We start from the raw sequence: 13,562 nt of genomic DNA, 5'->3' as shown, positions 1-13,562 counted from the left end.
AATAATAATAAATAATATTAAATATTATTAAAATAAAATATATTTATATGTATACCTTAGTATAGCGTGGCAACCCGTCGCCACGGCAAGCGTCGCCACGCCAACGATTCGGTTTACAAGTGATCCTATAGATGTTTCACATCAAAATTGCTAGAATGACGTACAACATTTTTGACAGATGACAGCGGATTCTTGACGCTAGCGCCACCTACTTAAAGTTTTCAGTTTTTCTCCCCATTATTTTATGCATACAGAATACTAAACATCGATATACAATATGAATATATACTATTACATTAATTTAAATTTAAATTCATACACAAACAAACAGTTGTATAGCAAATTTAATACATTTATAAATTAAATACAAAGATTATAAAAAAAAATAGAAGACTTTGTATAAAAACACATATGAAAATTGAATAATTAATACTGAATAAGATTTTTGTTTGGGATTTATTTGATATTATTGTGATTTTTGGTTACACTGTTATTTTTTTAATCAAGTTACATTTATTTTAAATCTGTTAACTTTTATACAATGACATTTTCTCTGTGGTAATATTTTGAACGGATTTTTTATAGGACGGAAAAATATAGCATAGTAAGTATAGAATAGAAATAAATAATAAATATGAATAAAAAAATAAATCAAGGAAAAAAATTTATATCAGAAAGTTTACAGATTATAATATTAATAGAATTTCCATTAAACATTGTATATTAATTAGGAGTTATGGAATAGGCCAATTACGTATAATTATGTAGTAGGTTATTTAAAAGTTTCACTTTATGGCGAATCGTTTTTTACACAGAATATTGTACGGCCAACATAAAGTTTGTATTGCACTATACTTAGAGAACGGATATTTGGGCAAAGCCGTTAAGAGCATTATCATCGAAATCAGCATTCGGAGCGGTGGAATTCTGAAATTGAAAAGCATTTAATGTTACATTTTATAAAAAATAAAACATAAATTTAATAATACTTAAGGTAAATATTTCTCAAATTTCTTTAAAAAAAAAAAATTTTTTACTAATCTTACTAATATTATAAATGCGAATGTTTCGACGAATGAATGGATGTTTGTTTGAAGTTATCTCCGGAACGGCTCAATGGATCTTGATGAAATTTGGCACAGATGTAGAACATAGTCTGAAAGAACAGATAGGCTACTTATTACGTTTTTTTTTATCAATCACACGCGGACAGAGTCGCGGGCGACAGTTAGTTTTGTAATAAACTGTACAAACATATAATTTAAAACTTACAAATCAGATTTATTTGAACAGTGTAGATTTCTTACTCAATCTAAATTTAAAATTACCTTAGTGATTATAAAACATCTCTTAGTATGATATTTATTTTGCTAGATTTTCTCGACACCTAACCGAATGTTGATTTCACAAATATAATTTGAGCAAGTCCGGAGCTATAGTTAGCTATCTATAGTTTACAATAAGATGCCAATCTTCTGTATGGAAAGTAGAAGGGTGATAATGAAGACAGTTTAATAAAAAAAATAAACTTACCAGATGGAATGTTATAGTTTTGTATGGTATCTGTGCGTTGGATGATTGAGCGTTGATCAGCTGCTCCAAGTGCAAGGTGATCAGGGTAGCGTCTTGTGGCTCTATGAGACCAGCCCCCACCAACTCTAAGGCAATACCTTCAGATGTGTCCTTGCCTTTAATGAAATGAAAGCGAATATCATTTAGTTCACCATGGCCATTTCTGTAATAATGAGAATTTATTTTTTAATAATCTTTAATAGATTAATATTATTTAAATCAAAATTGTTATATATAAATATACATATATATTTTAAATGGCAACATTATGTTCAATGCAATGGTGCAATGTTTCAAACATTCTCAACAGAGTGATTATATGCTGTTACATTGTACAAAAAAAGTGAACGAGAAGGATAACAATGTTTTTATACAGGTATTTAGACAGTGGAAACCCGAGGTTAGTTATGAATACTTCTGGAACTCACCGTATGCGCAACATGATGTTAACAACGGGCTGTTCCCGTGAATGCGTTGATTTCTGTGGCTTTAATTCCGAAGTTGATGGTCCCTGTTAAATTATATATAAAACATTAATCCAGAGATTGAATAAAGTATCAAATTTTGTCTATTAGATTTATTTGAAATTTTGTGTAAAGAAAAACAAGTAATTTTTTTTTTCATTTAACATTAGAAAAATAATTCAAACAAAGATACTGTTAAGAAAATCAATTTTTTTGGACCGATATTAAGGTCAAAATTTTGTGCAGATATTATGTTTGAATGGCACTATACTATAGGACAATACTCACAGCCACTTCTTCATCACTACCGCTGGAGTCAGCTCTTTGGAGTTGATTCATCGGTTTCTCCTCGTCCGGAAGTTCGTCATCGGTGGAAGGATGTGCCCCGCTCGAACCTCCCTGTCCTTCCACAACCATGTACGCTTCTTCAGCTTGCTCCACTTCATCATCACTCCACTCCCAGTCACCAGTGAGAGTACGATTCAAACAACCATTTGTCATCTCCTTCTTATTTACCTAGAATTATGAATAATAGTTTTTTTTAATCAATTTTAACCCTAATTTTGTATAATTTTAGAGATTTTATTTAAATATTCATCTGTGAAGATAAAACTATTTGACTTTATTTCTATGACTCATTTTAGTAAATGAATACAATTGAAAAGTTGTAAATAAATTCATTTACATGTGCACAAGTCGGGAAAAAATATTTTTTTATATATTTATACATAGCAAATTATAACAATATACCTTATGTACTCTAGCTTCGAGAGTAGCACTAGTAGCAATAAGGGTCTGAGCAAGATACTTTTTATCTTTGGCTTTCTTGAAGAATGGATGCTTCAACAACTCTGTTGCAGTCGGTCTCTTTGTTGGATCTTTTTGCAAGCAGTCACATATGAGCTTGCGGAAAGTTTTGCCATAGATCTTGTATTGATCTTTTTCGGCACCTAAAAATATAATTAAATTTCGTCTTGACATAACTCTACTGGATTTTTTGTGGGTCAAAACTCATATAACCCTGTCTTTCTAAATGCAAGGTATCTTTGGAAGATATCTGCCCTACACTTTCCCTATTTATCCACTTTTTCTAATAAGAAAATAATGTTTGGCATTGCTTCAATAAATCTGAAGTAATATATGATGAAGTAAGTGTCACATCATACTAAATTGTAAATCGTAATCTCTACCTAATCCTTTGGAATAAAGGCGTAATTTTTTTTTTTTTGTTATTACTGACATATTTCATATCTCACCTGTGTCTAAATTAGGTGGATCATTCTGCAAGGTCAGCATAAGAACTTTCATCGGAGGATACTTATGATATGGTGCTGCACCTGTTGCCATCTCTATAGCGGTTATACCAAATGACCAAATATCAGCTTTGAAGTCATAGCCATGATCCTGAAACAAACAAGGATACCATTAATTAAGACATTAATCACTGTAACTAAACTAAACTAAATATAATAAACATTTAAATACTAAATTCCATATTTGATATTACATTATTTGTTTATATCATGGAAAATGTAATTTTATTAACTGCACATTATAAAGTGAAATGAAATTGTATATGTATGACGAAATACTTACAAAACACAAAAGTAAATAAAGACTACGTATTTAATAGTATTTTCTATCTTAATTATGTTAATAAAATATTAAATTATGCAGCGTAAATACACGCTACATGATTTTATTACTTCCTTAATAATAAAATGCATAGTAAATTGTGTAAAATAAGTACAATTTAAAAACTTTACTTCATTGTAATTTCGCAAATGACTGCATTTATTTAGAGCTTGCTCTTATTACTAAGTGGTATGTAATCTTGCTTGATTACAAATGCAAAGGCGAGTTATACTTTTAAAAAACTAACTTAAACAAAATGTCGCAATGCTATTTAAAGTAAAACATCCAAAATGAATCAATCTGCCAAAGTGATCATGATAATCTTAACATTGGTTTATGGAAAATTACACTTAAGAAAAAAAAAGATAAAATTACACAATCTGATCCATTAATGAGCACAGCATTGTAATATATTTATTCGGTTATAAAAATAAACTATTAGTAAAGTCAGCAACCTCCTTTTACTAAACTAAATTGCAATAAAAGCGATGCCACACGTGCATTGCGAAATTCACAGACATATATTTTTTTGCATTGTCACACAATTTTATGCAGAAAAGTGCCACAATTTCTTTCGCAGTATCGCTCGCTTTATTGTTGAGATGAATCGTAACAGCTTTGTATCATCATAAGACATACAGCATAAAAAAATAGAATATAATGTTTACTTGTTCCATGACTTCAGGCGCCATCCAGCATGGGGTCCCAACAAAAGTATGCCTTACTTTTTGCCTGGACATATCTTTGTCAGTTGCAAGCCAAGCGGATACACCAAAATCAGCTATCTGCACTGTCCCATCTTCACCCAGCAAGATGTTACCCGCCTTTATGTCCCTATGTTTAAATATAAAAGATAATTAATAAAATTTGACCTAAAAAGTACAAGTGCAAATAATAAATACTTTACTAAATTTCAAATAAAATTCAATAAAATGAGCACGAAACATTTATACAAGAAATGTTACACAAGGTACCACATAAACTATGAAAGTCTTAAACCTATTTAAAATACTACAAATCGCTTGGCTCAATTGTACTTTTATGTAACAACTTGAAACTTAATATGTCCGCGCAGAATTAAAAAAAAATCTTTATGAGTAGCCTATGTGTTCTTCTAGACTATGTTCTACATATATACAAAATTTCATCAAGATATGTTGATTCGTTCTGAAGATACCTTCAAACAAACATCCATCCATCCAAACATTCGCATTTATAATATTAGTAAGATTAAGCTCTGCTCTGAATAAAGACATTGCAACAATTTACTAAAATCTATATATATATAAAAGAAAGTCGTGTTAGTTACACTATTTATAACTGAAGAACGGCTGAATCGATTTGACTGAAAATTGGTGGGCAGGTAGCTTAGAACCAGGAAACGGACATAGGATAATTTTTACCCCGTTTTCTGTTTTGTTTTATTCCGCGCGGACGGAGTCGCGGGAAAAAGCTAGTTTCTAATAAAAAGAAATTTAGTGTTTTGTTGATAAAATATAAAATTTCACAATATTCAGGTCTTGACTGAAAATACATTCTTTGTAAATGTGCATCTTATCACTCATAGTATGAAAGTATATATAATTTAAAATTAAAACAATTTATTTTCGCAAGCCTTTTACAATACGATACGACCATGGGAAATTCGGAAGGTAATAAGTTCGCTATGGCTCATTTTAAAACACCTTTATACAGACAGTAATTTTGCCTCTTTTATCGGACAATTAAGATGCTCAGCTCACTATCAAATAGAAGCATACACCTCTCTTTCATTCTGATAAAACTTGAACCTTTCAGCAGTGGAAACTCGCAGTAACTTTTAATATTAATAAAAATAACATAGAAACTTACCTGTGGATCTGTCCATTATTATGAAAGTACTCAAGCCCTTTCAAAACTTCTTTAAGGACGCTAGCAATAGTTGCTTCATCAAACACACCATGTTTACAATTTGACACCCTCATCTTGTGTTTAATTACATCCAAAAGACTGCCACCTAGACAAAATAATAACTAATATTAAATATGTAATATGAATATTAAAGGAAAATCTACAACTGGTAATACTGTTAAAAGTAAAACTAAAGAGGGACATTTCAACCCTTCTGAATAACAGTCACATGTTTATGTGAGGTTCTTAAGAGGTATAACTTTTTTCACCAGATGGGTCTATAGTTTTTTGTTCTTTTTTATTAAAAGTTCAGTACCTTACATATTGCTGTGAGTACATAAAGTGAAATGAAATATACCTTCCAGAAGCTTCATAACAAGCCAAAGCTCATCGTTGACAACAAAGCTTGTGTAATATGTTACAACATTCTCATGGTTGCAGTTTGACATTGCCTGCAAAGTAAAAAAAAAATTAAAAACTACACATGGTGAACTTAGAATCTATGTAACTAAAGTTAAAACAAAATCAAGTCTTGATAATCAAAAATGTTTTCATGAACCTGATAAATGCTATTCATTTTTATTAGTAAACCCATTAACTATACCCATATGTAACTTACATGTATCTCTTTCAAGAGTTCCTCCATGGATGTGTTCCATTTCTCCAAATTTATCCTTTTGATGGCACATTTTTCATTCTTTGGTTTACATATGGCTCCGTGTACAACAGCTGTTGCACCAATACCTACAAATAAATTAATAATTAAATAATACTGACCAATTTTATTAACAAAATTACTAGCTATCGCTCGCAGCTGCAGAAGAAAAAACTTAATTAGTAGTAGTGAAAGCCTATGTGTTTTTTCAGGCTGTGAACTACATCTATGCCAAACTTCACCGAGATCTGTTGAACTTTTCTGAAGATACCTTATAACAATCATCCGTCCATTCAAATCTATAATATTAGTAAGATAGTAAGATTTATCTAACCATCATAAAAATTATTATATTGCTCTAGGAAAGAAGTTTGATGCCTTATTTTTCTAAACCTTTCCACTTTTTAAGCAATAAAGAAATAATTTATTTAAAGAAACTAACAAAATTATTATATTAAATCAATATGATGTATGGTTTACTAATTTTATGATTAAAAGTAATATCGTTGGACTAGTTAAAAAATATATATATTAAAATTACTCTCAGACGGAAAACAGATATTTAGGAAATAAGGTGGATTAAAGCAAATTTTTGATCATTTTGAATTATTTTTTTTAGACAAACCATTTTATTGACCTTTATAAAAGTTAAATTGAATTAAGAAGACCGTATACTTTATGTAAAAGAAGGAGTTGTGAGTTTGTATTATGTAAAAACATTTATAATAATATTTACGTTATAACTTGAAATGTTTTTGATTTGAAAATATTTTGTTGACATATTGGTAGTGTAAAGTTTGACACTTCCATCGTATAAAAAATTGTAAGCAAAGAAATTGCTTTATTATGTAAAACTTTAATTAAATCACGATAAATACATGAAACTCACTTACCAATGACATCCAGAAGCTCATAATTATCTTCGCCGCTGGGCCACGGGTCACACCCAATTGAGATGACCGCCATTTTGCGTGTAAACCAACTTTTTCCCGTACTACGAGAACTCGGGTTTATTGAGCATGCAGATTTCATATACGAAGATATCGCATTTAATCGACGATCGTATGCTCCAAATGATTTCTGTAAGTAATAAGAAGATGTTTCATAAAAAATATTTCAAACGCTAAATTAGAATTTGATGATTTATAAAGTATCGATGTTTAGCGATGGCAATACTAATTCCATAAATGCAAAAAACTATGCTTTGTTTACCCGCGAAATTTTACTGTCGAAAAACTTATTGTCACTCATATCTATAAAAAATTGAGTAGGATGACAATATTTTTGTACAAGTTTTTCAACGCTGAAAACGAAGCATGATCGAAGCACAGTAATAAGAGTAATGTTAGCTTTGTTTTTAAAAGAGAATGTGAGGGATGGCAATAATTGGTATTAGGATTATGGTATATGGAGATATATTTTACTATTAGTGGAATATCGCGATGAAATCTATCAGAATTCAAATCACAAAACTAAATACAAACGAATATAGAACTTCCTTCTTTTTAAAGTCGGTAAAAAAATTGGTAAAACAAAATCTAACACTTATTTTAATAAAAATAAACTTCGTATACTTCACTTCACCGCAAAGAGTATGAAAAGAAAATGCCCGTTTTGCGTTATTGATCAATTTTAAAATCGCCCTACTTATTTTCGCTGACATGATTATTGTACATATATTGAGTTCACGAGTTTTTAAAAATTGCATTAGCAGTTTATTTCAAACTAGCTGTTGCCCGCGACTCCGTCCGCGCGGAATAGAAAAAAACATAATAAGTAGCCTATGTGTTCTTCCACATTGATCATTGATCTACATCTATGCCAAATTTAATCGAGATCTGTTGAGCTGTTTTGGAGATACCTTTAAACAAATATCCATCCGTCCATCCAAACATTCGCATTTATAACATTAGTAAGATCAGTAAGATTACTGGGAAGTACTTATATATTGGTTTTATTTATCTGTTTAATAAATATTGTAAGTTAATTTAAAATAAAGATGCAAGTTTGGCATGCGTTGGCGAAATGCATGAAATCTATTTATAATTTTTAAATCTATAATGCATCCGCATGAATAGATCGATTAATAGGTTTAATTTTAATTATGTTTAGCTCAATAATAATGGTCCTCGCGACATATTTGGGTTATAAAAAGGTATGTCAATTTTAGACAGCAATTGATACCACTGTCTTAAGTCATAAAACTAAACGGGAGACATAGTGATGAGGGAGTGGTTAATGAAAGCTCTTCGGTGGCCATTCCGCAGTCTTCATAAGATGATTGCAATAGATGTGCCGCGCGTCCAACTAACCATCACTAACCAAGCGCGTGACGTCACTAAATGAAAAATATGTGCAAGACGTGTCCATAAAATACATTAAGTACTTACCTGAGCAGACACATAAAGGTTGCTTGCTGTTAAGTAAAAGGAAAGAGAAACAGAAAAGTAAGTCACACGTTTAGTTAGGTTGACACACCAAGGTGCTCTATACCTACCATACGTACCTGCCTGTAAACACCATTTGGACCAGGCGCCACCACATCACCATTATTGCTGGAAATAAAGAATGTATTTAACATTTTTATTTCGCCTTTACACAAATTTAATTATCTTTTCTTTAAGTAGTCTATTGCTTGAATACCATGTTAATAAGAGACGTGATCTAAAACATAACCTTAAATGGCTTATCTCTTGAACATGTATCTAAATATTGGACTAAAATGTAAATAAACTACTACAATGAAAAAATGTATCGATATTGAAAAAAATACGTACTTAATAATACAGCCGAATTGAGAAATTCCTATTCTCCTTTTTTAAATCGCTTTAATTCAAGAGAAGAAGACATTGAGAAAATTTTGAATTTTTTTAAACGTGATATTATTTAATGAATAATAAAAAATAAAAACAATTAAGAAATGAAATTATTATCCGGCATCAAGCAAATTAGATCCGCAAAGCGACATCTATTTATAAAATTTGTCAACGTAGCTTTTCATTAAAATAATCAAGATTGGGTATTTGTTTTATTTTGAAAGTTCAACGTAATATTGTCGAGCAGAATCAGAGTTACACGCCGTTAATATCGCGCGATAATCAGGCTGTTGTAAAAAATATCAGTTAATTTAGACAATTGATGTTCGAACTCGGGTTAGAAATATGGGGATATGGTTATAAATAATTTGTTTCTTCGTTATTTTTAAAACATAATATGAAAGTCATACTAATATATATCATATACATAAATATCGATCCGATAACCATAGAGGTCATATTATAATAAAATAAATTGAAAACCTATTTCGGGTATTTTGAACATTCATAGACCACGCGGATGACCATCGTTGATGACCATGAGCTCGTGAAACCATGCTTGTAAATAAGAGAGCTACAAGAGATTATTTAGCGATCTCTATACGTATGTCAATGACTTTAGCAGATTATAATTGTTTGTAAATAGTAAGTAAAGCCGAGAGCATATTTAACAGTTACAAGAAGTAGTAGCAAAAAAACTTAACACGTTATTGTACGAGTAGTAGTCGGGGTTCTAATATTTGATTTGGTTGAAACTATGCTTGTACAGTATCTGTTTATTTTATGTATACGTCGCATATCTGACTTTCAGACGTTCTTAAAAATACGAATTTATCTGTCTCATTTTTTTTTTGTTCTGTGCACACCGTGCGAAAACTAATGCTTCTTTAAGTAATAAACCCACAGTTAAAACAATAATATTATATAATATTATTATTAGCAGAAATAAAACAAAGCAGTAGCTTTATACCGAAAAGAAAGTTTGTTTGATTCAATCCACAATTTCCTTTCGTAAATAATCCTAGATTAACAATTCTATTTTATAAAATTGTCAAGGACTGTGATAATTCTGGATATAAAAGCAGACCCAAATAAAATTCATTCATTCAACCGCCAATTCCAGTAAAGTGTGTTATTCCAGTATATTCTTTATAATAAAAATGGCTGTTATATATATATTTTTGCAGGTGAGTATTTTTTTAAATTTCACTACTAGAAGTATTCTTAACAATCTGGTTTGTTATCTATTTGTGATTTTTTTTACTTATATATTCTGGTGGCCGTCTTTGAAAACGTTTATAAGGTTTGTGCCGGGTAGGCAATAAAATGTTTGATCAGCGAAATGTTGATTGCAAGAAACGAAAAGTCGAATAAACAAATCATCAGTATGCCTTTCTCAAAAAAATATTTTTTCTTTTCTTTGTAATGTTTGTTATGTTGGCAACAAGTCAAACGATATGATTTGTGCTAATTCAATTTCGCACATTAACAACATTACTGTAATATTTTATATTCATATAATATATATAAATAAATATAAAACATGTTATATTCTTGAGTTACATTCAAGTAATGACACTGAAAATAGAAAATAATATTAAGATTCAATATAACGGCTTCCTCATGTATTCCAGTAAGAAAATTGTTGTCATTGCGTTAGCTAGTAAATCATTTTATACGTAATTCTTTGTAATTATATGAAACTGTTCTACTGTTTTAAAAATATACACACATTATTACTTAAATTTTACATAACTCTGTGATATCGTAATTTAACTAGACGAATAGACAAGAGTTTGCTTACGAAAATCAGAAATGGCGAAAAGTTAAAGTGTGGAAAAAATATAGTTTAAAAAAATTATAATATACATAGAATTGTACCGAATGGGAACAAATATTAACATAATTTAGTTGAATCGTTTTTCAAATTGTTTAAACAATCACCTTTAAAAATAAATAAAACAACTTGATCACCTGGTGTTCTTAGATTTTTTCTTCTTTGATTTATTGAGCTCGTCGTCTGTTAATTTGTACATTTTCAATAAGTTATTAGGACTCCACTTCTTCATCGTATAACGTGATGTAAAATTATACCAACGCCGTGGTATCCCAGGACATTCTACTGAAACAAACGTACAAATTATAAATTCGTACACAAGTATAAGTAATTTTGGCTTTCTAATGCCGAAACGTGTACAAAACCGTAGCGTTGCTCCTCTAATTCTTTTTGAAAAAAATGAGATAAGAAAATGGTTTTGTTCGCGTGTTTCTACTGTTAAAAGTCATGGTAACTTTTGACTGCTTATTTTGTGTACGTGTCGATCTGTAATGATCTTTTTAAAGATATATTTGATAACAGATTTTAAGTTTCATCGGTTATAGTTAAAAAAAAGCTTTGCTTTAAGGTTAACGCGCATTTGTCCACTCCTCGTCCACCTGGCACCGCGATGCATCGCAATAATTGTAACGATTTTGAAGATTGAGGTGTCTTTCGATTCGTGTTCTTCCTTGGAGTGGTATAAAATAATTCGTTATGTCTTTAATTACTTACTACATTTTAGCCTTTGAGTGAGCGTGTTCAAGCGCTAGCTTATTCAAAATTCAAAAAAAAAAACTATTAAAAATATACTCGAGTAAGACGCAGAGCAGAAGATTCATCCAGTGTACTTTTTATCTACACTTTACATACCATTTGCGTACCTTCAGTGTCTTGGTACTCTGTGTGCGGAGTTCAATTCTTTATGGTATCTACACTCTGTATTTCGAAATCCATACTGTCATAAGTTCAATGTAGTTAACATTAATTGTCATTGGTTACGAGAGCTCTTGCACTCAGTATTCATCTAATAAACATACCCGCTAAATTGTTACAACTTCATTCTCTAAGTTCTCTAACATGCTTAATGTTTTACTTAATAAGAAGAAAAAAAAAACATGTTAGTGATTACAAATTTAAAATCAATTATATCAAAATTAGTATGAAATTTTTTGTGTATTTTACCCCCGAGAGGGGCGATGCACAATTTTGCCGATGGCGAAACGATGGCGATTGCCACAAATATTCGTGCTAGGCCCTCTGGTCTCGAATAAGGATGTATCAGAGTTTGCACTATAAATTGTATTCAAACGAAGTTCCTTCTCGCGCGTTGTGAAAGGGGGCTAGACGGAAAAAATTCTTACGAAAAGTTGTCACGACACTTTTTGCTATAGACGAATGAGCGCTACTTCACCATGGCAACGGCGTGACAATATATAACGAAAATTCATGGAAATAAAATGTACTTCTTGTGAAGACTTAAGTTTTTTTTTCATAGAATAAACATTGGTTCCTTCACTAATTAATTGAAAGGAACTTCGTTCCATGCGGGTGTCCCTTGACACCTCTCAAGTTTTTTTTGTTTATGTTACGAACGAAAATCCGACTGAGTCTTATAAATATTTATTACCTTATGGTAAGTAAGTATAAAAATACGGAAGGCAATCGCCGGAGATATAAGGATTGGTTACAGTCAACAAGCATGCCTTTTTAAATAGTATAGATGTAGAAGCTAGAAAAGTATGCTAGGATCACGCCAAACGAAAATTTTAAACCTCTGCCAATCCTAAACTAGTGGAGATTACGGTCGTGGATAAATTTAAAACAAACTGTGCCCGCTACTTCATCCACCTGAAATACAGTTTTCTGGTAGCGTTTTTAATTAGACTAATTATTTTACTTATAAAACACTAGCTGTCCGCGACTCCGTCCGCGCGGAATTAAAAAATAATAATAAGTAGCCTATGTGTTCTTACAAACTATGATCTACATATATGGCAAATTTCTATACTTCTATAAAACATTTCATCCCGCCTTTCAACGCTTTTTACGCATTAAAAAAGAAGCATATGCCCTTTCTCAAGCTAGACTATGTACCAAATTTCATTGTAAGTTCAGTAGTTTTGGCGTGAAAGCGTGACACACAGAAATACAGTGTTACTTTCGCATTTAAAATGTTAGTAAGGATTTAATTTAATTATTTTTTTTAAGAAATATATTACTAAAACCGATTCATTAACTTAACATTTCTAAATTGTAAACCAAACGTTAGATTAGATATTAAAGCTGTTTCGTACATAATAGTGCAATAATGCACTAACGACTGATGCGTTATGACTACATATTAATAAGTTCAAGGCCACAGGTCAACCAAGTCAGACCTACAAGGAAGAACGATTAGATCCAACTCCTTAATAACCAATTTAAATTGATACGAAGTTTACATTGGCTCTATTGCTTCCTTTAATTAGACATATTATAATTAGAATAAAAAACTTTAATTATAGAAAAAGATACGAAATATATTTAAAATAAGGAACATACCTTTTCGTATTCCTAAGCCGAAAATTCGAGTATTGTGACATATTTTATATTTTTTCTTCTTACGTTGTTTCATACATAAGACATTAAAAACAAAACAATTCAAGGCTTTTAACTCAAATAATAAGAACAATCGTTGTGAAAGGTATATGACTATGATCAAAATATTTACG

The 13,562-nt window shown here is 30.7% G+C and overlaps 1 protein-coding gene across 1 annotated transcript; it reads right to left on the bottom strand.

Moving 5' to 3' along the window:
* Window positions 1–778: 778 nt before the first annotated feature.
* Window positions 779–13,469, bottom strand: LOC106717111 (serine/threonine-protein kinase OSR1). Its single transcript, XM_045685978.1, has 15 exons — window positions 13,393–13,469; window positions 11,007–11,154; window positions 8,723–8,771; window positions 7,110–7,296; window positions 6,181–6,305; window positions 5,920–6,013; window positions 5,523–5,667; window positions 4,340–4,505; window positions 3,293–3,440; window positions 2,787–2,986; window positions 2,451–2,552; window positions 2,316–2,384; window positions 2,001–2,053; window positions 1,534–1,735; window positions 779–927 (listed from the first exon to the last, which is right to left on the bottom strand). Exons 1-15 carry the CDS (start codon window positions 13,463–13,465, stop codon window positions 856–858), a joined length of 1,833 nt encoding a protein of 610 aa, XP_045541934.1. The 5' UTR covers window positions 13,466–13,469; the 3' UTR covers window positions 779–855.
* Window positions 13,470–13,562: the final 93 nt, after the last annotated feature.

Source organism: Papilio machaon, chromosome Z (genome assembly GCF_912999745.1).
Source record: "Papilio machaon chromosome Z, ilPapMach1.1, whole genome shotgun sequence".
Taxonomy (NCBI): Eukaryota; Metazoa; Arthropoda; class Insecta; order Lepidoptera; family Papilionidae; genus Papilio; species Papilio machaon.
The sequence above is the reverse complement of the archived record's forward strand: the minus strand, read 5'-3'. Positions and strand labels throughout refer to the sequence as shown.